Source organism: Procambarus clarkii, chromosome 11, assembly GCF_040958095.1.
Source record: "Procambarus clarkii isolate CNS0578487 chromosome 11, FALCON_Pclarkii_2.0, whole genome shotgun sequence".
Classification (NCBI taxonomy): Eukaryota; Metazoa; Arthropoda; class Malacostraca; order Decapoda; family Cambaridae; genus Procambarus; species Procambarus clarkii.
In genome coordinates, this window is record NC_091160.1 from 37,249,542 (window position 1) to 37,277,041 (window position 27,500).

At 42.5% G+C, this 27,500-nt stretch overlaps 4 protein-coding genes across 6 annotated transcripts in view; 2 read left to right on the plus strand and 2 right to left on the minus strand.

Annotated features, from left to right (window-relative positions):
• Cals (calsyntenin 1) overlaps window positions 1-5,240 on the plus strand; it is a 33,236-nt gene extending 27,996 nt beyond the window's left edge. The window contains exons 13-14 of the mRNA XM_069322610.1: window positions 330-502; window positions 1,207-5,240. Of these exons, the coding sequence (XP_069178711.1) occupies window positions 330-502; window positions 1,207-1,371 (338 nt within the window). The 3' untranslated portion in view covers window positions 1,372-5,240. The remainder of the gene's footprint in view (window positions 1-329; window positions 503-1,206) is intronic.
• Window positions 1-27,500, minus strand: part of LOC123758317 (syndecan) — a 453,223-nt gene that overhangs the window by 270,650 nt on the left and 155,073 nt on the right. The window lies entirely within an intron of this gene.
• On the minus strand, window positions 6,832-19,830 carry repo (reversed polarity). The gene is made up of 4 exons (XM_045742550.2): window positions 18,644-19,830; window positions 14,569-14,647; window positions 12,031-12,224; window positions 6,832-9,807 (listed from the first exon to the last, which is right to left on the minus strand). Exons 1-4 carry the CDS (start codon window positions 19,293-19,295, stop codon window positions 9,371-9,373), a joined length of 1,362 nt encoding a protein of 453 aa, XP_045598506.1. The 5' UTR covers window positions 19,296-19,830; the 3' UTR covers window positions 6,832-9,370.
• Rassf (Ras association family member) overlaps window positions 13,830-27,500 on the plus strand; it is a 45,464-nt gene continuing 31,793 nt past the window's right edge. For 2 of the 3 annotated variants that reach the window (XM_045742548.2, XM_069322611.1), the window contains exon 1: window positions 13,830-14,165. The gene's annotated coding sequence lies outside the window, so the exon portion shown is untranslated. The remainder of the gene's footprint in view (window positions 14,166-27,500) is intronic. The other variant, XM_045742547.2, reaches the window with a different exon arrangement.

Consider the following 27,500-nt stretch of genomic DNA (forward strand, 5'->3'; position numbering starts at 1 on the left):
TCAAGTGGCTGGGAATCATTCTTTCGCTCTGTCCTCCTATCCCAGCTCCTATCCCGCCACCAATCCTACCTCCTATCCTGGCACCTATCCCGCCTTCTATCCTGGCTCTTATCCTGTCCTGATATCTCTTCCAAGTTCTACTGTATATAGTCATACTGACTTGCCACTTTTATCTGATAATTACTTTCCATTTTGTGAGATAAATAAAAATAAAATGAGAGCAGACTTTATTAGTGAATTGCTCTTGGCTTAGGATAGTTTACAAAGCTGCTTTTTGCCCCGTTACATAATTGCTGTTATACAAACTTTAGAGCTGGTTATTTCAACAGGACATGCAGTGACCATCATTATTGTTGTGTGTGTTGGCTTCTTGGTATTCATGGTGGTGCTGGGTGTGATTCGTGTCCGTGCCGCCCACACGCGTCACGCTCACGAGGACGTGGCTGACGCAGAGATGGCCTGGGATGATTCATCCTTGAACATCACCGTTAACCCTATGGAGGTATTTGTATGATATTTACTCAGGTTTCATATTTACAAATATCTGTACAGTATCTTGCTGTTCTGCTAATGACTTTATTTTAGGGATGCTAGATAAAAACAATTTAATTTATTTTTATTTTTTACCTAGTTGTAAATAAAGGCTAGTAGTTTATTATCAACCAGCTGTGTGTGTGTGTACCCAGTTTGGCAACTCATTAAAGTACTGTACCAAACTGGTATGGTTTGTTTTATTTCTATATTTGTTTCTTTTTGTGGTGCAGTGAGTTGGCTATGGAAAAATAATTGTATTGAGCAACATAAAATAGTATGTTTACATATTCTAAACCCGTATGTGAAACAAATAACTAATTTACACTTTCTTCGAGCAGATCTATTCATTCATAGTTCCTTATTCAAGGTATATTGTCACCTTTCTATCTGTAAAATTCTGAAATAATCTTTTAACATTTTGATGATCAGTGCTTCATAAAAAAAACTACAAAATTTAGTACAGTAGTAGTAGTATTGGTAGTCATGTCGAAAAGTGTTAATCCAAAATATTTTTATCAATTTAAACTAATCAATATAGAACAGCATTTAATCTCCTGCTAATTTGTTCCCCCATCAGCATGAGTCTCCATTGATATGAGCAGCTCATATGTAAACACATTGTTAAGCACTTGATATCACAACTACAATACAGTGAATTGGGCTTCATTTCAGCAACAACTAGAACTGGCAGAGACACAGCGCCTGAGGGACGACGATGACGACGATGATGACTCGTCTGATGATGGCAGTAACTTCAATGATGACTTGGATTCTTCGGATGAAGATGAAGGAAAACCCAAAGAACTTGAGTGGGATGATTCCACCCTCAAGATATAAGATTTTTTTTTTTTGTATTATTTTTTAGTTGTCTTGACTGAAGACCTACTGAGACACAGTGGGCTCGTTTATAAAGGACAGAATAATCACATCCTTCTTTTAGAGACTAACTCAAAATTGTAATATTATTTTTAAGTTATTTTTTTTTAATCTAGAGTATTTTGAAAAAAAGCTTCTAATTGCCCTTAACAGACTAAATGAGACTGTACAATACAAGCTGAACATCCTAAGCATTCTCTTCTCTGTGACTGGCTGGTCTCACTCTACTGCCAAGCACACTCCCAGTTTTGCTAAGTCACCCAGATGACTAACCTTCAGAAAGATGAGCTTGGAATGTCAGTCAGTCATTCATTCATCAGTTCTGTACACAGGGTCCATTGTAAGTGTCTCGGAGATTGTGGGAGGATTATCCGCTTGCAAATATTCGTTTGTTTGGGAGTACTTCTTGCGAAACATTCCTGTCGTGGGAATAGCCATACACGCCACTAGTTATTACGACATTTGTTTTGTTACTGTGTTTGTTCAGATGTTTTACAAAATAGAATATATTACTTGCAAAAGTCCACACATTGCCTGATCTTTAAAGAAAAAATATATATATACAGTATATATATATATAGTATATATATATATATATATATATATATATATATATATATATATATATATATATATATATATATATATATTATATATATATATATATATATATATATATATATATATATATATATATATATATTATTGATTTATTTATTTTCATTCAGTTTCAAAAAGTGATGATTCAGGTGACTTTTATTTAGATGATGAGACAGCTTGTATCTTGTAAAATATAAGTAGTGTTAATGATGATAATAGAAGCAGTTGGTGGTGCAGATACTGTGAAAGACCTTGGTGTCTTTGTGATAGTGAAGGTTGCCAGGGGGGGACGTCTCTCCCAGTGTTGCTGATGACTGAGACAAGTATGACAACAATTACTGAGAGTTGGAGTTGGATCCTGGAGGTGCCACTTGGGAGACTCTCTATCCACTTTTGTCTGCTTATATTTTTGAAGGATGTGGTGGCAGCTTGCACATTGCCAAAAAAAAAAAAATTGAGGCCTGGCAATATTTGCACGGAATGATAGAAATGTTTACATATCTCAACCTGCCTATATTATTTGGTATCATATTACTTTGTAGAATAATCAATATAGCAAGATGTATGTATTTAGTAGTCTATTGTAGTCCAGAAATGAAGTGTTTAGTCACAAGCTATGTAAAAACAAAATACAATAATTTTGCTAATATTAATCTTTTTAAGGCGCCAGAATGTGAATGACAAAGATACTGAATGAAGTGTCATGTGTGATAGACAAACGTGTCACTTCACGAGAAGCTGAGCCGACAACCAGACGCAGGGATGGCTCTCCTATGATGTATTATAATGATGTGAGGGGAAACATGGACCCTGTGGAGTGTCATTGCATAGCCCAGTCACCTGACAAAATGCAAATGTAGGCGAGAGGCATATGTGAAGGTGTATTCATTATTTCCTTCATCTAGAATGTACATTTTTGTCTGGAGATTATATTTATTCTCGGAGGGCCTTATGTACTTACAGAGAATGGGGATGCGATAGCAGCATGATGGCACACATCTTAGACCTCAGGTTATCTTAGCCAGTGTGGGAGACCTGTCGCTGTGTTACGTGGACTATTCCTCTCATATTGTCACATTTTAGCATTTGCACAGTAAATCTTGAACCCAGGAGCCTTCTGTTGGTTGCTTCACATCTCTGCTATTCAGAAACTAACACATATCATTGCTTTTACATTAATTTTTTATATTAATATTTTTTTCTGTTGGGTCTTTATTACTGGGGTTAGCGAATGTTACACTTAGAATTTGTAGATCTTCTGACAGATACTGCAATTTGGTCGATATGAGAGGACAGTCTGCGTTTAATCTTTTATAAATATTAACCGATGATCTTTTTCCATTTGTAAATTGAGTTTGAATTTTAAGATAACATCTGCTTCAGCTCACAGTGGAAGACAAGGTTCATCAATTCAATATTTTGATTACATATCTGTATAAAACTGATGCTTTAGCTGTAAATTTTAAAATAGCTTCTTGTCTGACAGTGTGAGATGAGCAATAATTTGGTTACTTTGTGGTCGGTATTTATCAGAAAAAATTATGTATAATAAAATAGTCGGTGTACTCTAGGGATAAGCAGCACACTTTCATATAGCCTCATGTCCTCAACATAAATTTCAAGAATAATTAATAAGCGAGAATACTCAAATCCAGAGCTCACCTTGTGAAATGAAGTGGCAGCTGAAGTGTGCTAAAGTACATCCTCTATATTTTGTAAATTCACTCTGTACAATGAGTCCCATCGTAAACCTTTCCTATGTCGCTTCTCAATTGTAATGCTATCCTGACATGTACTTATGGCAGCATATATTTGCCAGGATATCTACAATCTCTTAGATAATAACAATCAAAAGGTTATCCTACGTGTAAATGTGGAGAGGTTCGTGATTGCGACCTTAGATTAGAAGTTCCGTATCGCACATTTTTCATAATGAAAACACAAAATGCGTCTTATGGAAGTACTATCCAAGGCTCAAAGTCACTCATCACATTAAATTGCAGCATTCAGGGGCAACAGTCACATTAGCAGACAACTTTCAAAACTTGTGAAGTAGTGTAAACAGATTGCACTGCAGTTTTATTATGCGGATCATCATTTGATATGAAATGGTGACTTTTTTTATGAAACTAGTGCTTTTTGATAGAAATTTAACTCTATCACTGAAGGTGCATAATTTATAGTTTTTGAAAGGTGTCTGTCAAAGTCTTGTTGCAATGTTTGTTGAGATTGTTAGCTCATATATGAAATTCTCAGTGTTGATGTAAAATATGTAATGAGTATGGATAATCTGTGACGAGTCGGTAATGGATCTGTAACATTCCGTTGTAGATGACAGCAGCTGTTTTGTTGTTTGAATGATAGACTTAAAGGACCAGGTTTTTTTGTTTTAAAGGCGGCACGCATCCCTCCCTAAAGAACAAAATTTAGTTCCTGTACTTGCTTATCATGTAGAGCCTGTATAGAGCAGCAGGCAGCAGTTGCCTAACAGAAATTCATCAGCAACTTTATTAAGTTTCTTTTGACAGTTCGATGCTTCTTGCTTGTGCTTTTATGAAAGTGACAGATAAGCTTTTAGTTAGCATATAAAGTTTTGTTAGGACTTAACCATAAACATGAATCATGATAGTTTTATTTTGATACCTCACAAAGCAAGATTTGCCAGGATTTTTGTAATGCAGCCATTTGTAAAGGAACCACCGTGCATCAGTGACGCCAAATTTAATAAAATGGGGGGTTAGGGAATACATAATCTGATTTTGACTGAATTATAAGTATTATTCAACTTACAAGGAGAAAGGAGGGTACTAATTTTGATGTGAACACTGTATTAATGAACTATTGATAAATTTGAGGTGACTCTTAAATTTAGACCCTTACTTTGAAGTTAAAAAAGTCATCTTATATGTAGCAATAATAAAACAAAATGCGTATCAGATTTTGTATAGGTGTAGTAGTGTATTAGAAATAGCAATAAAACTACTTGATCAATATTATAAAGTTATGACTTTTAAATGACATAGTTCATGGAAGCATTACCAATAAATTTACACTTAAAATAAGATAAATTAATACAGTAGTGAGAAAGAACTTTTGATGGTCATTTTTGGCGGCGCTGGTGAAATAGCACACACACGAAGGGTTGGGATGGCGCTGGCCGCAGGGTGTAGGCAGTCTGCACAAAACCCCTGGCTTATGTAATCCGTCATCAATAAAAAACCTACACCCAATAGATTTTCTTAATTATCCTTCAAAATACAGTATAGGCTAATGTATGTAATATTTACACACTCATTATTAATGCATGTTGAAATAACAAATGTATGCAAGTCATAATTAATCCTATATAATAATAATACATATTTTTGGAAAGCCATGTATTATTTGAAAAAATGACAGAAGATCCTGGTTACAATGATTACTTAGTATGTAACAAGAAAGGAGGACACAAGAGAATGGTAGAACAGAAGAACATTTGAACATCTAGATGCAGAGATGACCAGTCTAGCTGAAGAATGTACAAGATGGCCAGTCTAGCTGAAGAATGTACAAGATGGCCAGTCTAGCTGAAGAATGTACAAGATGGCCAGTCTAGCTGAAGAATGTACAAGATGGCCAGTCTAGCTGAGAAATTCACACCTCAGACTGGCACTGACAAGGGCTAGGTGGTCAACGATTGAGTCAGGTCGGGTCAGAGGTATAGGCGATCACAACAATGTCAGTTATGTTTTGACCTTGCTAATTCCTCACTATTCTACATAAGGTCAAGTTTAGATTGAGGACAGGACAAAGAGTAGGCGAGGAATGCGTGTACAGTATGTGGGTATGCGACCCGGAGTTCTGGAGGATGAATATCGAGTTCCTCAAGGGGAGTGTAATGCACAGAGAAAGTAAATACGTTCTCTTATACTTATCACACTACATCATCAATCCAGTTTGCCTCTATTATGGGATCCATAGTTAGGATTATCCATCATTTTAAAGATCCAAATAAATTAACGTGTTTAAGCTGTTAATCCCACGTGTAATATCTATAAATTCATCAATATTTGTATCACACCTTGTATGCATGTACTTTACTTGAATAAACATTTGAATTTGAATTTTGAAAATCTGTCGGAGTCTACGTATGTGACCAAATACAGTATACAAACCAAATAAAAGATATGTAATATTAAATAGAAATCAAAATGAAAACTTGATTTCGTAAGAAACTGCCGAGGCATTGCCAGTAGCACCGGTACCCCAGACCAGAAGTACTCTATTGTCTTACACTACACTACCCTACACTTTGCTCATTTACTCTATTGTCTTTATTGTTATTGCGGCTTTATTAGTTCCTGTTAGTTAAAGTTAGGTGATAGTGAGGTTATCTTCTTATCTTGAGATGATTTCAGGGCTTTAGTGTCCCCGCGGGTGAGGATAATAATTTAGTGCAGATGTTCCACCAACACAACTTTTATCAGATTCATTGCCTCTGTTGTCTATTTTGTTATGAAAGTCAAGAAAATATTGTATCGTATATAAATACAACAGTAAAACCAGGGTTTGACTGTGTAAAACCCTGGTTTGTGTCTCGGAGAGACTGCAGGATCCGTGTGAGGCCAGTGGAACTCCTGGTTGCAATTCTTTTACCATGTCGTGGCCTAGTCGATTAAGGCAGCATTTGGGATCCTCTCAGACGTAGGTTCGAACCCTCATCACAGTCCTTGTGGCTTTGTTCATTTGATACATCACGCTATTGTGATTTCTGTGTGTATTGTATCGTATATACTTTTGTTGCACTTATATGTATATATACGAAGGTTGTTTAAAGATTGATTTTGTCTTAGTTTATTAAATATTTGCTTTTATTAAACAAGTAAACAGTTGAATTATGGATGTTTAATAACTGTTATTGTTGAATAGGTAAACAGTTTACATTTGGCACTACAATAACTTATACAGGTGAACAGTTTGTAAATAACACAAATAACAGTTACTATAACGAGTAAACTGTTTACATATGGCACTGCATGAAAGCGTCTACAACACATGAATTACAGAAAATGGCATAATATATTTTTTTTTAGTCCAATATTAAAAGCAGGACATGAACGATATAACTTAAAACAATGCACAACACACGTATAACAATTTTGTGGCAAGAAATATACACTGAACCCCAAAAAACTGTCATTACTGATCTTTTTGAGATCATTACAAATACTAAAACATTTAAAACTTCACTTTGACATTTCTACTACTCAATAAAATGTACTTATAAAACCTAACATTAATATTCTCACTAGACTGAGAATATGGAGGTTGTATAGACAAATATACTCAATAACATTTAATACGTTACAAAATTCACGCACTCCAAGATTTGACTTACAAATGTACAAAACTATGGAAAAATATATATGCTCGTGTATACGCAATCGGTCATTCAGAATCATACACTTAATTCTAAACCATATAAAGTTTATTATACATCACAAGTGACATACATAGTATTTATGCATCATCTTGGTAACGTGGTAATTATTGGAAGCCCTGACGTTGGCAATGATGGTAGTTCTGGTAACGCGAATTGTTTAGCAGAACTGTACTGGTTCAATTGAGTATGTTTATTGAGACAAGAAAGAAATACATCTCAAAGGGATAGAGTAGTTTAGGCTATTTCTACCCCCCCTACTGTATTGGTGAACGCTGGTACTAATGTTACCAGCACAGGTCTTAGTGAACTTTACTGGTAATGATGAAAATCATTACTCTGATGTTGAAAATATGCCTTCCGATTATAACAAGGTGCAAGTATTTTGTCGTGGTATTGTGGCAAAAGTTAGAGGGCGCCAGCATCAATTGAAGAAAGGAATAGGCTCGGGCTAGTTATGCTAATAGAGCACGCCTAGTGTTGCAGCTCTTATGTTAGGAGTTTACGGGTGCCACTGCTAGTAGTAGTGGTGGTAGTCATGGTAGGTACCAGGTGTGCCAACACTGGGCTAGTAGTGGTGGTAGTCATGGTAGGTACCAGGTGTGCCAACACTGGACTAGTAGTGGTGGTAGTCATGGTAGGTACCAGGTGTGCCAACACTGGGCTAGTAGTGGTGGTAGTCATGGTAGGTATCAGGTGTGCCAACACTGGGCTAGTAGTGGTGGTAGTCATGGTAGGTACCAGGTGTGCCAACACTGGACTAGTAGTGGTGGTAGTCATGGTAGGTACCAGGTGTGCCAACACTGGGCTAGTAGTGGTGGTAGTCATGGTAGGTACCAGGTGTGCCAACACTGGACTAGTAGTGGTGGTAGTCATGGTAGGTACCAGGTGTGCCAACACTGGGCTAGTAGTGGTGGTAGTCATGGTAGGTATCAGGTGTGCCAACACTGGGCTAGTAGTGGTGGTAGTCATGGTAGGTACCAGGTGTGCCAACACTGGGCTAGTAGTGGTGGTAGTCATGGTAGGTACCAGGTGTGCCAACACTGGACTAGTAGTGGTGGTAGTCATGGTAGGTACCAGGTGTGCCAACACTGGGCTAGTAGTGGTGGTAGTCATGGTAGGTATCAGGTGTGCCAACACTGGGCTAGTAGTGGTGGTAGTCATGGTAGGTATCAGGTGTGCCAACATCGGCAGTGGGTGGGTAAGGTGAGCCGTCAAACAGAGCTTCCAGAACGCTGTAATCGAGCGGGTCGTGAGTGTCGAGGTTAGGTTGAGGGTCCAATGGGTAGTGAGGGAAGTAGCCAGAGGTGAGGGAGGGATCAGTCATTGAATTGGGGTCCGCGAGAGGTCCTGCACCCATGCTTGGGTACACCAGGGTCGGCTCCTCGTCGCCCGCCACGGGCACCTGTGGGGGCAGCGGGTCGTACTCGTGGGCAACCGTGGCGGTGGGTGCCGGTACGTCATATTCTTGATGGTGAGGGGGTGGCAGTTCGTACTTATGAGCAGGTGGTGGCGGTGGGGGTGGTGGTGTCGGGTCATCCAGGGGAGGTGGTGGAGGGTGGTGGGTGTGGTGGTGATGGTGCTGTATCTTGAGGGTCGGTGGATTGTTGTACTTGTTGGCAGAGCTGCTGGGCTGATCATAGGTGTGGTTGCCAACGACATCGTAACTGGCGTCGTCACAGCAGAGGATAGGACGGGCGGAGCCTGTAGGGGGCATCACTGCTGACTGACTGACCATAGGTGGCGGCGGCACTGCGGGGTTACCTGCTGACTGGCTGACAATAGACTGTCCAGATGCTACAGACGCAGCCATGACTGGTGTTTGGTTAATGGACTGGGATGGTGGAGCCACGATGGGGGGATAGGCCTGGGATATCTGAGCTTCGTAGGCCTGGGCGTCCTCCTGAAGGCGCGCCCTCTTCATCGCTCGAAGCTCCTGATTTAGCTTAAAAAAGAAGGCAGCGTGATGTAGGAAGAATCCTTGTTTTCCTTTGGGGCCGGCTGGTGGCGGACGCTGTTCATGTTGGCGTCCCTCTTCTCGTGGAGAAAATCCTCCGTCTTCACCTCTTGTAGGTAATCGTAAGTCTTGAGAGGGCTGTTCCCGAAATCCCGCATCCCTGTCGACGGTTGGAAGTCTCCCGCCCGCATCTGGCCGATAGGGTTCGTAAAAAGGGAGTCGTTGATTCCCATCGGCTGAGAGAGCATAGGGTAGCTATATCCCGGATTGTGGTTGGCTGAAAATGGGTAGGAGGCGGGGCCGAGGAGGTTGAGATGGGTGGGGTCGTAGGAGGAAGAGTAGCTCCAAGCTTCTCCAGAGTTGAAGGGGGATAGGGTGCTGAGGGAGTTGAAGGTGCCCCCCAGGCCGCCACCCATGCCACCTGTAAAAAAAAAATGAGTTATGATAATTTAAACAACCGGAAATAAGCATTTGTGGCCATTACATCACTGGGCATCACCACCTCCCGTGATAATGGGAGAGTTTATGCTTGAATCCCCCCACCATCTCTCCTCGGTAAATGGCAATTGAGTGCCCACTCTCCCACCCACCTGACTGGTGTCACCATCATCACCATCACGGCAACTCAGTCCTTAAACTGGATATCTTCTTGTTTGTTTACGGCCCAAATGTCTTCATGGAAGTGTTGTAAATTTCGTCGATTCATTTATTGTTTTAACACCGCCACCATCCCAATAACCTTATATAATGTTATTATCATTATCAACACCATCAATATAATTCTAACGTGTGAGGAAGAATTAGATAAAACAGCGAGAAGAGGACTGGGAGATAAAGGTGGAAAAAAAGAGACTAAGAAAACTCGGAAAAGAATACGAATCTACAGAAGATGTAAGAAAGTGTGGAACGAGTCAGGAATGAGAGACCAGACACTATAGCTTGGAGGGATCAACACACACACACACACACACACACACACACACACACACACACACACACACACACACACACACACACACACACACACACACACACACAAGCGTTATATGACAAAGAGTGCTGGGAAGACGGGACACCACGAGCGTAGCTCTCATCCTGTAACTACACTTAGGTAATTACACACACACACACATTTTACGCTAGGAGGTCCAGGTACAGAAGTGAAGGAAGAGTTTATCGGTTAGCACAGATGGAAGGAATGAAGCATAAAGTACAAGACAGAGAGGAAGGAAACTAACGAGGAATGTGAATGAAGACAAAGAATAGAAAATACTGAGAGAAACAGAGGAATAGAGAAGAGTGCTAAACAAAGTAATACAAGTACAGAATAATAATTCTAGAGAAATAAAAAAAAAGCTGATGTAGTTGCATAAATTAGCAATGTAGTTAACAAAGCCCTTGTAGACGAACCGGCATCAACCTAATATACTGTGAACATAGTTTCTCTTCATCGTGGTCAACACTTTGTGCTTTATTTAACCTAACTGGAACCCAGCAGTCACCTAATGGGCACATGTTGGGCAAACGACGTCGATTCAGCGTTGCTCGAGAAAGCTTTACCAATTGGTAAATTGGCAATAAGAATGATAGAAACCCATCCCAATTAAATAGTAGAAACCGGTTGGCATACCTCCTGCCGAGGCAATGAAATCAAACAAGGTTAACATATATACATGAACCCTTGTTTTATAAATGGCCAGGACCCAACAATTAATGGAACGAAAGAAAATAGAAATTGCATGCAACAATGCAATGATAATTTACAGGCTGACAGAGATAAAGGAAGAGACGATGAAAGCAAGAATTAGAGAAAACTAGAATATTGTTTAGGAAGGATAATAGTGTCGAACATAGAACAAAAGAATATGTGAATAATAGTTACAGCTTAGAAAAATATCAGGAAAGCAGCACTCTTGCGAGTACTTATTAACAGCAAGTTGAACACGCATTGTTGAAGAAAACAAAGAGGCGAGGCTTGGAAGAGAAACCTCAACAGAGGACACAAGAACAAACGAACAAGGGAAGAAGTAGAAGCCTTAATAAAAGAAGAAATACCTAATGATGCCCAATAAATGTGATCAAAGGGACTTAGCAAAACAGGAAACATAAAATATATTGGGAAAACTTTCCACTAAAATCAATTTTAAAGAAATCAGATGAGCCCAAACCAGCTACCTACAAAATAAATAAACCCTTAGAAAACACAAAAGTAATTCTCCAAATGCAACAAAATCCACATAAGGAAGTAGAAGAGTCATTCCTGCAGTAACCACAAAACCCTGAAAGTAAGTTCATCATGTCCCCTAAAAACATTCAGGGAACATTTTCCCGAAGCCTCATACGAACATTTTACATATTCCTCTCTCACGTCAATATATCTTCGAATAAAAACTACTTTCAATGGAATGGCAAACTCCTTAGAAAAAAAAATGGCCACAGATGCAGTCGAAGAAGCGTTGTTCAGAAATATATTGAATTGAGAATACACGGGTCCCATGATAGAAGTTTGACTGTAAAACAAGCAACGACATTTAAAACAACTACTTTCTGAAGAACAAATGTCTATATGTATCTACACATCGATTATATATATTAGAACACATAGATTCAATATTAGAAACGTGACTGTAAAACGTAAAATTACCAGGTGGTATATAATTCTTCCTGGGTGGTTCTCTCTTCCTCCACTTAGCTCGACGGTTCTGAAACCAGACCTGAACGCGGGATTCAGAAAGGTTCAATTTTACCGCCAGTTCCTCTCTGGCGAAGACATCGGGGTATGGCGCGCGTTCGAAGGCTCGCTCCAACTCTTCCAGCTGGTATGCTGTGAACGTCGTCCTGTAGGGCACAGTGTAAAGAAAACATACATGTTTGGCTGATTTTTGTATGTACGTAAATAGGCCTCCTATGAAAATTAAGGGATATAAAACAGTCTAATGTTTTATAATAAAGACCTACTTTGAATTTTATTTTTTTTTTATTTCTGTATATGTATTTTATACTGATGGCAATATGTATGCAACACAATTAGACTTTGTTTAAAATTATATAGTCGTATTCTCTGTTGTTAAATTACGTAATATTGAAAAATAACTTATCTCATATAGGCATTTTTTCAAGAAATCTTCAACTTAACCCCTAAAGCCAACCCGTCCTCGACTTAAGTCCATTACATCCAGCGGTCGACCCCACACACGCATTCAACAATTTTTACATGCTGTTCATTCAAAACAGGAATTTTCTCAAATATAAATTAATATTATAATATATTAGTATATTGTGCATATATAGGCATAGGTTAGGTGTTTAGGTTCTGTTGGTGATTATTTGTATTTGTGATACGTGGGTGAAGCATTTACAGCGTTGTGGTTCGAACAAAATTCGTCAGTGAAGCACTTGTTCCGGAAGTGTTCGAACGAAATCAGTTGTGAGTCGTGTGTAAACAGTTTTTCATTCATAAACAGGGGGTTTGGTGGGTGCATGGAATCCCTTTTGGGTCTTTGTTTGGAGGACGGGCTGTTTCTTTCTAAACAAAGATTTGATTCATTTCATGAAACCCGTCCTCAGATCAAGTCCATTCTATCCATCGTTCGACCCCAAAGACCAATTCATCAATTTTAACATGCTGTTCATTCAAAATTGGAAATTTCTCAAATATAAATTAATATTATTATATATTAGCATATTCTGCATATTTAGGTACTGGCTAGGTTAGGTTAGGTGTTTAGGTTCTGTTGGCGATTATTTGTATATGAAGTACGTGGGTGAAGCATTTACACTACATCATCAGTTGTGTGCTGATCTATCAGGCTGTCTTCCAGCCCGTTCTCCAAACAAAGACTCAAAAGTGATTCCATGCACCCACCAAACTCCATGTTTATGAATGAAAAACGGTTTACACACGACTCACAACTGATTTCGTTCGAACACTTCCGGAACAAGTGCTTCACTGACGACTTTTGTTCGAACAATGTGTAAATGCTTCACCCACGTACTACAAATACAAATAATCGCCAACAGAACCTAAACACCTAACCTATGCCTATATATGAACAATATGGTAATATATTATAATATTAATTTATATTTGAGAAAATTCCCTTTTTGAATGAACAACATGTTAAAATTTATGAATGCGTCTGTGGGGTCGACCGCTGGAGGTAATGGACTCGAGTCGAGGACGGGTTTCGTCTTTGAAGTAGACGGAAAGTAAAAGCCAGAAGTATGGCCGCTGCTGTAAACAGCCTAGTGTGAGGACGGGTTGGATAGATATATTAAAACTACTACAGACATATACAAATCCATATTTGTATATGAATTATAATTAATTATATTTGCATGAATTATATATATATGTCGTGAATCAACTCGCCCCTAATGGTGCTTCGAGCGTATGAAGCGGTATGTGAAACCGTTCGATAAAAAATCAAATGTAATCAGTCGTTAGTTCAGCCGTCGTGAGTTACGTGTAAGTGTTTCTTGATTCATAAAGAAAGAGAAAGGTCCCGGCTGCTGGATTTACGAGCACTGGACCAATGTTTTGAGAAAGTGCAGCGTTGTATTCTCTTTGATAGTGGAGTGGACATGGAGCAGCCATCACCACAGCCACACTTACAGTGACACTCACCACCACAGCCACACTTACAGTGACACCACCACAGCCACGCTTACAGACATCAACAGACGAAAAAGAACCCTTCCAGCAGACCTCATCTACCGAGACACAACGCACTTTTGAATTTTGAATTTGAATTTTGAACACTGCCTGGCGGCTTGCAGGTAAACCACCTGTTATCGTTCAATCACTGTTCCAATTGTATTCCCCATCTACCTCTTGTGTAATTATTATTTATCTTCGTGCAAACATATAAACATTTAGATGGAAAGTTTTAATGTCCGGCCGAAGGAAATAAGGCAAGTGGAGGTGATGGTTAAAATCAGATAATTGAATTAGAGATCCCTGACTAGGTTAATTTAATTATTGTAAACAAATGTATGGGCGTGCAAGAGCAAGGCATTGAGTAGTTGAATGATGATGGTGATGGAGGAAGCGGTGAGGGGTGATGGGAGTTGAAGAGTATATAGTCTTGATGAATATAGAGGTCCAGCAATTTAATAATACAGAGGAGGCTTCATCGAGAACTTATTGGAGATTTGAAAGCTTTGATGGCTTGTTCCATACCTCGTTTTCTTTTTCTTCACTCCAGGAGTATCTGAAGATTTCTTAGATTTAGAGTCGGTCTTCTTAGTTGACGGTTCTCCTGGAAGATGAAACTAGAGTTAAGAACAAATAAAGAGCTATGCTTACCAGGCTACATGGCAGGAAAAGAATCATAGACAATATTATAAGGAGAAAAAAGTTTGACAGTTCGAGGTTTTTCCTGGGTCATACCAGTGAGGAAACACGTAAACAACTTGAAAACAAAACCCAACAATTAATAATGCACACACTCGGCACTGAATAACCTAACTGGCTCCAGAACCTGGCCCCAGAACCTGGCTCCATAACCTGGCTCCATAACCTGGCTCCAGAACCTGGCCCCAGAACCTGGCCCCAGAACCTGGCCCCAGAACCTGGCTCCAGAACCTGGCCCCAGAACCTGGCTCCATAACCTGGCTCCAGAACCTGGCCCCAGAACCTGGCCCCAGAACCTGGCTCCATAACCTGGCTCCAGAACCTGGCCCCAGAACCTGGCCCCAGAACCTGGCTCCATAACCTGGCTCCATAACCTGGCTCCATAACCTGGCTCCATAACCTGGCCCCAGAACCTGGCTCCATAACCTGGCTCCAGAACCTGGCCCCAGAACCTGGCCCCAGAACCTGGCTCCATAACCTGGCTCCAGAACCTGGCCCCAGAACCTGGCTCCATAACCTGGCTCCAGAACCTGGCCCCAGAACCTGGCTCCATAACCTGGCTCCAGAACCTGGCCCCAGAACCTGGCTCCAGAACCTGGCCCCAGAACCTGGCTCCATAACCTGGCTCCAGAATCTGGTTCCAGAACTTGGCTCTAAGCCTAAATTCCAACGTAATATATCAAGGCTTTCAGGACAAGTCGTCCCTCTTGCCTCTCCACGTCCAGAAAAGTTTTCCCCAATCTCGGACAAGTTAGATTAGGATAGGGTAAGCAACGTTTGGTTATACAAAGACTATACTAGATTAGGGTAAAGTATGGATGTTCTTTATCAATGCTGTATTGCTGTTTCATATTCAAAAATATGCGGCTTAACCTAAAATCATTACAGGAGTAATTTGATGGAATCTTGAGATTTCGCTGGGCCAGCGACTGACCATCCCCAGGATGCGACCCACAGCAGTTGTGTTCTAACATACACTGTAAACGTCATTAATACACAGAGCAAGAGTTTCAGTCTCATTTGTATGGATACCATCTGACATAGGTGTTGCCCAGCAAGATGACACGGACAAGGCAGCTAAAGCTGGATGTGATAAACCTGAAATTGACTTGGATCTAAGCATTCCAATCTCTCTGCTGTAAAAAACAGCAATGTTCCAGGAAATTACGGCTGGCAGAATGACACTCGAAGGGCAGAAAGCACGAGTATAAAGAGTTATGATATGTTTAAAACCGAGGGCCATATGCACGGACAACACAGAGCATCCACTGGACAGTGTGACATTGCAATTGCCAGAATTAAGTTGGGTTGATATCCATGGCAGGTGGCTGCAGGTAATGGATCCTCCAGTAGTGAACACCTCAGTACTAAAATATGTGAACAAGAGCTAGGACACGCTCTCTTAACACCATATCTGTGATTGCTCTGTTACCAATAGCTTCAGACCAAATGGTGTAAGGTACTTTGAGATCTGTAACAACATACATTCACGAATATTTGAAAATATTCTTGTGGTTTACCCAGAGTTTGCTAGTGTAAGCTAATAGCCTCGCATTTCATGTTCTCTCATTCCATGTATGACTAACCATTCTGTGAGACGACGATATTAGATGAACTCATAGAGAATTATTGATTTACACTCTGTAAACCTTCATTAGCAGCACATTACTGTGTATATCTAAGTTCATCATTAATTAAAAACAGTTTATTCAAACCAAGCTTAGTATTGTTACCAATAAGCTGTCTTTATAATAACCATTACAGCAGAGGCGTAATTATCATCTTCAGAATGCTTGGTCAGTAGAAAATAAATACAAATATATATTCAAATGCTGGCCTCACAAGCGCCTCATCAAGGCTTAGAGATCATAGGTCTTATGGTATATGTTGCTAGCTTCATAATGTAGATGTGGAATGGGAAAAAATAGGACCATATACTGTTGTATAGGTATTAGCATTTTAATGCGACTATTACGTTCTAGAATAGCAACGATATCTCCATATTGACCGGACCTACGGTGGCCTCTCTCGCATCGGAATATCGTTCATGTGATGGGCTCTCATTAAAGTCCAAACACGACAGGTCTCAATCCAATAATAAGGAAAATAACAATTGCGCGCACTGCTTGTGCGTCATATTTCTGACTCCCGTTGCTTGGGTTCGTGCGTTTCTGGTTAGTACTTTGTATTTTGTGGCAAATGAAGGGCTGTAGCCTCACATATAGCCTAATACCCTAGAGCTTTGAGCACTCTTGGGACCAATCAGCGCCCAAGCTGAGCCCTCATAGTGACGTCAGCCACACTTGCATGCCACCCAGACTCCTTGCTTGGTCTCACGATTGATTGATGAAGATTAAGCCACCAAGAGGTGGCACGGGCATGAATAGCCCATAAGATGGTGGTCCTATGAAATACTGTATAATCCGCACGAAGCCAGATAGCCTTGCCACATTTGCTGTTGTGGACCTAGTGCGTGTAATCACACAGTCCGTTCTCTAGATTAGTCACTGTGAAGTACACAACTGTTTTGCCTAATTAGAAAGATATGCATCCAAGCAGACCAGTCTGACATATCGAGACTGATGCATAGAAAGCGTCAATATTTCAGTTTTAATATTATTAACATCTTTATTGACAAAATTAATTACAATTTTGCCTAATCTGAGGATTTCAATGAAAAAAAATAATATTTCAGTGCTTTAATTTTGACTAATAGGTCTCATGTTTTAACGAATTGGCCGATTCCGTAAAAAACTAATGTGAAGTATTCATGAAAAAATTTAATATTTTTTGAACGAAAACTAAACGGTGATAAAATTGTAGTTAAGTATATAGTGTTCTGAAGTGCTTAATTAAATATTCTATAAATGTTGTACATAGATATGCCAAAAGTTGATGGTTTTGGTACTTTTCATAACTGTCTATTAGATAGATAGGCCCATGGGACGGCCTAAAAAAAAAGGGCAGTTTATAAATGATGATGCCATACACAGTGTAGTGAGCCGTCGTGGTGTGTATGCGTGCGCATACACGCATACAGCCACTCCCCCCCCCTCCCTTGACCCCAGACCTAGCCTAGTGCAGTGCACCGCTTAAAATATTGTGCCGATAAAGAAAATTGGACGTTAAAAGAACTTTTGTTTCAGCTTGAGAGAGCAGGTGATGCTGTAAGTATACTAGAACGGTGTTGGAATCCTTGTGACATTATCTGTGGGGGTTATTATCTGGAATGACTAAGAGGATGTTAAAACTATGAAGTGTCTTAACTTTACCCGCGAGGAGGTCAAGATGTCACTAGAACGGGGTCACAGGAGTCAATAACTCGAGGATATTAGGATTTTAACATATTCGCTCTTACGACAAGATGAGTATGGGGGGGTGTGCAATAAACTACTGCTTACAGGATGAACATATAGGCTGTGTACAATGAATATTGCTCGCAGGATGGGTATGATTCACACAATTAACTACCTGCGCCACCAGTGATCGCAAAAAATCAAATTTTCCATGATGGCTTGAGTTGGAAAGCCAGTAGACCTAGGGTATAAGGTGGTAGAGGAAGAGCAACTCTCTAGGGATATTTCAGGTTTGTTCACATATACCTACGAACCGGTGGGAACCTGTACGATAGGCCTAGGCTATGTGAGAAGGGACTAGAGGCTTGTTGGATGAAGCTGAGAGTGCTAGGAGAAGCCCAGAATAGCTAGGACTACACAAAAAAACATTCCACGACACGCTCGTGATTGCTGGGATTGGCTAGGCCGGATGAGAGGAAGACATAATTAACCAGGAGTGACCTTAACGTATAATATATATGGAGCTGGTAGGCTAGTGAACCTGACTAGGATTATCGAGAAGGCGAGAACTGGCTAGGAGGACGTTTTCGGTAGCTAGGACTCACCTGTGGAGCTGGGAGGTTGCTGGGTCTGGCTAGTCGGAGAGGAGGTAGGCTGGCCCGGATAGGACGGTCCCCCATCATCCAACTTCCTTTTCTCTCCCACCACTGGGCCAGGTAGGGGCGGCTCCAGGGATCCTCCGGCGTGGGAGTGGGCATGGGCGTGGGTTGGCTGTGCCTGGGTGTGGTTGCTCTGCACGTGTGTGTGGGCGTTTTGCGCGTGCGTGGGCGTGTGAGTGTGCGTATTTTGCACGTGCGTGTGCGCGTTCTGCGCACTGAGATTGGTGAGGGCGTGCTGTGCTTGCGCGCTGTAATGCGATTGCTGTGGGGGCGTGGGCGTGTTGGGGTGCGTGTTGGCGTGGGTGTGGGGCACGGGCGCGTTGTGGGCCGTGGGCTGAGCGAGGCCCTCCTGGTAGTCCCTGTGGGCAGGGGCGAGGGAAGGAGCCACCATGAAGTCAGCAGGGAGACCCAACATGACCTGGATGCTGTGGAAGGTGCCAGACCCCGCTGAGGCTCCGACGCCACCCCCAACACCCCCACCCGAGCCCCCACCACCACCACCACACCCGCCGCCCCCAACACTCTTCCCCACTCCACCGCTCACTCCAACATTTGCTCCAACACTGGCTGGACTAGTTGAGTTGGGCTGACCGTTCATGATGTCCGAGGATGCTGTAGGGATGACCTCCGTAATGAGCTAATTATCTGGCCGGCCAATCTGCGTCCTTCCCGCGAACCACCGTACACTTGGGGAAGGGGAGGGGGGGGGGAGGGGGAGTGGGTTAAGTGGCGGTAATTAGTAGGCAGTTGGCGGGCGGGCGGGCCGTAGGGGTGTGTGATGTAGGCTGAGTTACAGCGGGTGTCGAGAGTTAAGGTAGGACGGAGGCCGCTTAGGCCGGCCACGGCAACAACGACCACCAATGGTCTCAATTGACAGCCCCCCGCCTCACAATCCCCGAAATGGCGGGTAACGAGAACAATGGGACAGTAATCAGCCAGCGCTGCTTTCCCCGCGCCGACTCAATTCCGTCCACGCCAGCACTAACTAGCCTCAATTGGTCTCCGGCTTCCACTAATTTAGCCAGGAAGGCAAAGCGCTCAGATCGACTTGATCAAATCTAACCACCAACTTTTCTTTATATACGGCAATTATCCTTGTTAGCCTGCGCTCGCTCCGCCCACCTCCCTGCCGGCCAATCCTGAGGCTGGAACTGGCACTGCTGCCATCTTGGGTATAGCCAACGTCCAATAGCGGCGCGGGACGCATTGTGGGGCACTCGCGCCGTGCCACGCCCTATTCACCAATGAGAACTCTGCTTTCTGGGTAAAGGGTCTTTATGTACCAGTTAGAGGGGACACGCTGGTGCACCGTGGACCAATCAGCGCCCAAGCTGAGCCCTCATAGTGACGTCAGCCACACTTGCATGCCACCCACCGTCCACAGACCCCCCCTCCCCCCCCCCCCCTACCATCGCCCCGTGTTCAACATTCCGTCATCATTGCCATCTTTTCTACGGTGCCTCAGCCCTTATGGCACTGGGCACAGCTCCGGCACAGGGGCAGGTAGGGAGCTGTGCCCTGTGGTAGAGCATGGAGGGCGAGCAAGGCTGTGGCAGAGGGCACCACCCGTCCACCGTCTGAGGGCTGACTACCCCTTATTATTCTATTAAAGTGTAATTACCCGTCTATTGTGGCTCCGACCTCAGTCTCCTCCCCTCACCCCCACCACAAGCACTGATGCTGCTTCTCTCATCCCAACAACAGTATTTGCTAAAGATTTGTTAATTACTTCCTACCCATTATCCCGTAGCAGCGGGTTCCGCACAACGCAATTACAAAAGTAGAAATCGGTACTATTGAATTTGGACAAGCAGGGAAACGATTTTCCACTTATGTTGCAAAGACAAATTAACCTAACCTAATTTTCTTAGGCCTAATACACACTTATCTGAGGCCTAATATAGTACATATGTGTGTTGTATTAGGCCTAGGAATATTTAAGTTTGTTTTTATCTTGAATTTTTCCAACTATAAAGTGAATACAAAAGTTCTACTATCTTGAACAAAAGTTCTACTATTTCGTTGTTTAGTACGTCAATTTTTGTACTGTGGAGCACATAGTTACAACAAGTATGATCTAAACAGAAGGATGGCTTGACATCGTCATTGCTACCACCACCACTATTATCACCACACAAACAAGACATCATCATCACCATATAAGACATCGGTGCACACACAAACTTCGTTCAAAAATTAGAAACAAGATAACCTACAAAATATATATATATATACTCTGCCTCATTTACACAAATTCAATAATTCGAAACAGTGGCATGGAATTCGAATTGAATAACGCCAATACAAATATATAAAAATCAGAAAGCTTGCAAAAAAAGCCTATGGACCCCGAATTAAGAGGGGACATATACGTTTGAAAGACTAACCTAGCTACCAGAGGGGAACATAGCCGAGGGGACGAGACAAGGTGGACGAGGGCAGCTTGAGATCAATGTGGGCAAGTGAATAGGAAATCAGGAAAGGTAAATAGGCTTGGGAGGGAAATAAGAAATGCGGTGGTGCGCAAAGTCCAGGGGCCAGATTCACGAAAGCACTTACGTAAACACTAACGAACGTGTACATCTTTCCTCAATCTTTGACGGCTTTGGTTACATTTATTAAACAGTTTACAAGCATGAAAAGTTCCCATTCAACTGTTGTTATTGTTATAAACAGCCTCCTGGTGCATCGTTTAATAATTGTAAACAAAGCCGCCAAAGATTGAGAAAAGATGTACAGGTTCGTAAGTGCTTGCGTAAGTGCTTTCGTGAATCTGGCCCCACCACTGGTAGAGGTAGTAATGGCGGCCGCGTTCAGTCTCGCCACCACCACCAAGTCCGGGCCGAGGCTTCTTATAGAGCTGGCAAGCAGGCAGTGGTCACTATTCAGAAAATCTCGAAGGAATGGAACGACAAATGATTAGACGCAGGTTAAATTCGTTTTAATTCAAATTAAACGCTTTGGTTAAACGCGTACCTAACACTGTACACTTTCATCACTTGGCCGTCACTATCATCACCACTACTCCGTCACCACTACCACTACTCCGTCACCACTACCACTACTCCGTCACCACCACCACACCGTCATCACCACACCGTCACAACCACCACCACCACACCGTCACAACAACACCCACCACACCACCACCACCACACCGTCACCACCGTCACCGTCACCACACCGTCACTATCACACCGTCACCACAGTCACCACCACCATCACCACACCGTCACCACCACTACACCGTCACCACTACACCGTCACCACCGTCACCACCACACCGTCACCACCGTCACCACCACACCGTCACCACCACCACCACACCGTCACCACCACACCATCACCACCACACCGTCACCACCACCACCACACCGTCATCACCACCGTCACCACCACCACCACACCGTCACCACCACCACCACACCGTCACCACCACCACCACACCGTCACCACCACACCATCACCACCACACCGTCACCACCACCACCACCACACTGTCACCACCACCACCACCACACCGTCATCACCACCGTCACCACCAACACCACACCGTCACCACCACCACCACACCGTCACCACCACACCACCACCACACCGTCACCACCACCACCACCACACCGTCATCACCACCGTCACCACCACCACCACACCGTCACCACCACCACCACACCGTCACCACCATCACCACACCGTCATCACCACCGTCACCACCACACCATCACCATCACACCGTCACCACCACACCATCACCACCACACCGTCACCACCATCACCACACCGTCACCACCACCACCACACCACCATCACCACACCATCACCCCCACACCGTCACCACCACCACCACACCACCATCACCACACCATCACCCCCACACCGTCACCACCACCACCGTCACCACACCACCGTCACCACACCGTCACCACCACCGTCACCACCGTCACCACACCACCACACCGTCACCACACCGTCACCACCACCGTCACCACCACCATCACCACACCATCACCACACCATCACCACACCATCACCACACCACCACCATCACCCCCACACCGTCACCACCACCATCACCACACCACCACCATCACCACACCACCTCCATCACCCCCACACCGTCACCACCACCGTCACCACCACCATCACCACACCCCAGCACAACAAGACTAGGTAAACAGGCCCCAAGACTTGTCTTATAAGTCTTAGCGTTATTTAGTTGGCCATTGGTTGGGCAGAAATTAACTAGATGGATTAAGTGGATAGAGTCGAGAATAGTTGGTGTGGACAGATGTGGGGAATGGCACGATGAGTGGGGGAGCCCTCTGTGGTGGGGGTGGTGGAGGTGTGTGTGTGTGTGTGTGTGTTGGGGGGGTGAGGGTGCGTGTGGGGGTGAAGGTGTGTGTGGGGGGGGGGATAGTGAAGGTGTGTGTGTGTGTGTGCGTGTGTTGGGGGTGAGGGTGTGTGTGGGGGTGAAGGTGTGTGTGTGGGGGGGGATAGTGAAGGTGTGTGTGTGTGTGTGTTGGGGGTGAGTGTGTGTGTGTGTGTGTGTAATTACCTAAGTGTAATTACCTAAGTGTAGTTACAGGATGAGAGCTACGCTCGTGGTGTCCCGTCTTCCCAGCACTCTTTGTCATATAACGCTTTGAAACTACTGACGGTCTTGGCCTCCACCACCTTCTCACTTAACTTGTTCCAACCGTCTACCACTCTATTTGCGAAGGTGAATTTTCTTATATTTCTTCGGCATCTGTGTTTAGCTAGTTTAAATCTATGGCCTCTTGTTCTTGAAGTTCCAGGTCTCAGGAAGTCTTCCCTGTCGATTTTATCAATTCCTGTTACTATTTTGTACGTAGTGATCATATCACCTCTTTTTCTTCTGTCTTCTAGTTTTGGCATATTTAATGCTTCTAACCTCTCCTCGTAGCTCTTGCCCTTCAATTCTGGGAGCCACTTAGTAGCATGTCTTTGCATCTTTTCCAGTTTGTTGATGTGCTTCTTAAGATATGGGCACCACACAACAGCTGCATATTCTAGCTTTGGCCTAACAAAAGTCATGAACAATTTCTTTAGTATATCGCCATCCATGTATTTAAATGCAATTCTGAAGTTAGAAAGCATTGCATAGGCTCCTTGCACAATATTCTTAATGTGGTCCTCAGGTGATAGTTTTCTATCTAGAACCACTCCTAGATCTCTTTCTTTATCAGAATTCTTTAAAGATTTCTCACATAATATATAGGTTGTGTGGGGTCTATGTTCTCCTATTCCACATTCCATAACATGACATTTATTAACATTAAATTCCATTTGCCAAGTGGTGCTCCATATACTTATTTTGTCCAGGTCTTCTTGAAGGGCATGACAATCATCTAAATTTCTTATCCTTCCTATTATCTTAGCATCATCAGCAAACATGTTCATATAATTCTGTATACCAACTGGTAGATCATTTATGTACACAATAAACATCACTGGTGCAAGAACTGAACCCTGTGGTACTCCACTTGTGTGTGTGTGTGTGTGTGTGTGTGTGTGTGTGTGTGTGTGTGTGTGTGTGTGTGTGTGTGTTGGGGGGTGAGGGTGCGTGTGGGGGTGAAGGTGTGTGTGTGTTGTTGGGGGGGTAAAGGTGTGTGTTTGCGTGTGAGTTGGGGGGGAGGTGATGGTGTGTGTGTGGGGGGGGGGGTAGTGAAGATAAGTGGGGTGAATGTGTGTGTGTGTTTGCGTGTGTTGGGGGGAAGGGTGAGGGGGTGAATGTGTTTGTATGTGTGGTTAAAATGTGGTGGCATTTGAGTGTGTGTGAGTGAGTGTGCGTGCGTGTGTGCTCACTCATGTACGTGTACACAGATATGCTTGCAGATGAGTGTCAATAGATTAATATACTTGTACAGCCATATCCACATTTAACATTGTCCAATTACCATCATCAAGTCCATATCATCTATTCCATTTATTCACTCTTACGTTGAAGAAGATATATATAAAATCCCTGGCTCAATTGTGTCTCATTTTTCCATATATATATATATATATATATATATATATATATATATATATATATATATATATATATATATATATATAACCTCTCGATCTCTTCTATTCCTCGCCTTAAACATTGTCTCTATATATTTGCTCAATTCGAATCTTATATGTCGTGATCATGTCTACCATGTTCCTTCTCCAGTGATCCACAGTCTCTCTCTTCACAGCTCAGTCCTTGTATCTCTTTAACTTGTTATATGCTGAACGTTAGCAGTGATGTCATAGGCTGCTCTCTTTATTAGGCTAATGTGGATTAGAAAAGTTGGTTTCTACAAACTGTTCGTCTTGTTCGTTCAGTTTCGCCACCATTATTATGCTAAAATAAACCTTGCTAACATATTTGTGGTTCATCTTCCTCATCAGCGTCTGCCCAAACGCTGTGGCTTTGCAGGACTGTAAGAACTCCAATGTTATGTGCTCTCACAAACCCCACTGCACTTCTTGTTTATAAATAAATACGATAAAAATATAATATGTGCCTAAGCCATTCAACCTCATCATTGTAATCACTGCTATCATCTTATATCATGGTTGTTATAATGAACACATAGTTTACTACATTATACCCCCAAAATAATCCTCAAATTATGCTACAATGTACCTGTTCCTCAAATTAAAATCCTCGAATTTAAAATCCTCAAGAAAAATCCTCAAATTTGACTATAATGTCCCTACTAAGCTTCGTCAAATTTTCTTACAGTGTAGCTGTTAACATTTCTCAATTTTGCTAGAAATTACCTACTTAAAATTATCTGTTAGATTAAGGACCTGCCCGAAACTATGCGTGTTAATGGCTTTAGCAAAAATGTGAAAAACATCAATGCTATGTACTCTCATAAACCTAATGTATCTTCTTGTACATAAATAAATAAGTAAAATAAATAATGAAATCTGATTCTCCAGACCTGTTCAATTGGTATTAATTGTATACTAAACCTCTTTTGTTCCACCCTGTCAATGCCCCCTTTATCATGCACCTTTGTCTCTCCTCTGCTACCAAAGTTAGGTCCAGCTCTGTCTTCATATCTCATCCCTCGCAATTCCGGGACGAGTCTCGTTGCAAACCTCTGTTCCTTTTCATGCTTCTGTTGTGTGCATTTTTTAGATGGGCGCCCCCACGATGGGGTGGCATACTTTAGAAATGATCTTACGTTGGTGGTGCACAGTGATTTTAGGCCCTTCCCTTATATACGTTCCTGAATGATTTTCTAACTTTTGTCAGATTAGTGTATGAGCTTCCGGAGTTAGGCTTGGTCTTATGTTCACTCCCAGGTCTTTTTCTCTATTTGTTACAGGGAGGTAGTTTCCCCTTCGATGTATACTGTGATGCTGGTTCTGTCTTCTGTGCTTATTTTTATTACCTTACACTTACTGATGTTGAAATCCAGTAGCCATCTCTGGGACCAATGCTGTGGGGTATCTGTGTCATATTGGAGTATTTTACTGTCCTCATCTGTCCAGACAGTCAGTATTTTTGCATCGGTTGCGGACATCGACAGGTTGGCGTCAACCCCCCAGTGGTGTGTGTGTGTGTGTGTGTGTGTGTGTGTGTGTGTGTGTGTGTGTGTGTGTGTGTGTATGTATGTGTACTTGCTCAGTCCCCCCTTCTTCCATACACTCCTCCATGGTCAATTCTTCTATATATTTTCCCCTACACGATGCTGGTTGCTCCCCCTTACCCTCTTCTCTCGCCCTACCCGTGTCCCCTTACCCCACCCACCGTACACCCTCTTTCCCTCACCTAAAAGTCACATTTGTTCTATGAATCAACGGGTGGCGGGGCGGGCTGGGTTAGTATGGGGGCCAAGACAATCCCCGCCTCGACGGCCAGGAACATGTCCGCCCAGTAACACGCTCAATGCCAGCTTTTAAAACCACTACTGTATCTTAATGCGACTTATATTGTAAGGTAATCTAGAGCTGTCTTTTTTATTCCTGGCTAGACTTGGGTGGAAATATGTTACAAGCGTAGTGGTTGGTGCGGGCGGTCGCGTGGCGGAGGAGGTGGGCGGGGCCAGGGATGCGGGCGGTCACGTGACGCCCGCCAATCAGGCCTGGGAACACACTCTGGCGGGAAATTCGAAAGTGATTATTGGATATGCGATACGGGTGGCGGGAAATTCGAATGTGACTATTGGTCACGTGATACGGGTGGCGGGAAAAAGAGTTGAGGTTCTCTTTAAAGACTCGCAAAAGTAATATTTATTAACATGTTTTCGAGAAAGTGTGTTAAGTTGTGGAGGATGTCATAATGATATGAGCGCGCTAAACCATAGAGAACCGTTGAGATGACAGCGTAGGAGAGTTCAAATTCAAAAAATTCAAATTCAAATGTTTATTTAGGTAACGTACATACATACAAGGGGTGATACAAATATTGATGAATTTATAGATAGAGCTAGTACATACAATGCCTAAAGCCACTATTACGCAAAGCGTTTCGGCCAGTTAACCATAGTGTGTTTAATTTGGTTTAGTTTCACGTTAATATTTCTTGGTACTTATGAGGTAAAATGCTATTTATAAATGATGTTATTTTCAATTGTCCTGTTAAGAACATTAATATTAATAACTTTTGAACAGGCTTTCTAAAACGGTTTCAATTATATATTTCATTGTGTCGGGGGACAGGAAGCCTGGGTGTATTCATACACGTTAGGCTTTTATCGAAAAGGTCGAATTACTAACCCCCGCCCACAACAAGGTGACTATAACTCCTGAGTACCTACTTACTGCTAGGTGAACAGGTACATTAGGTGAA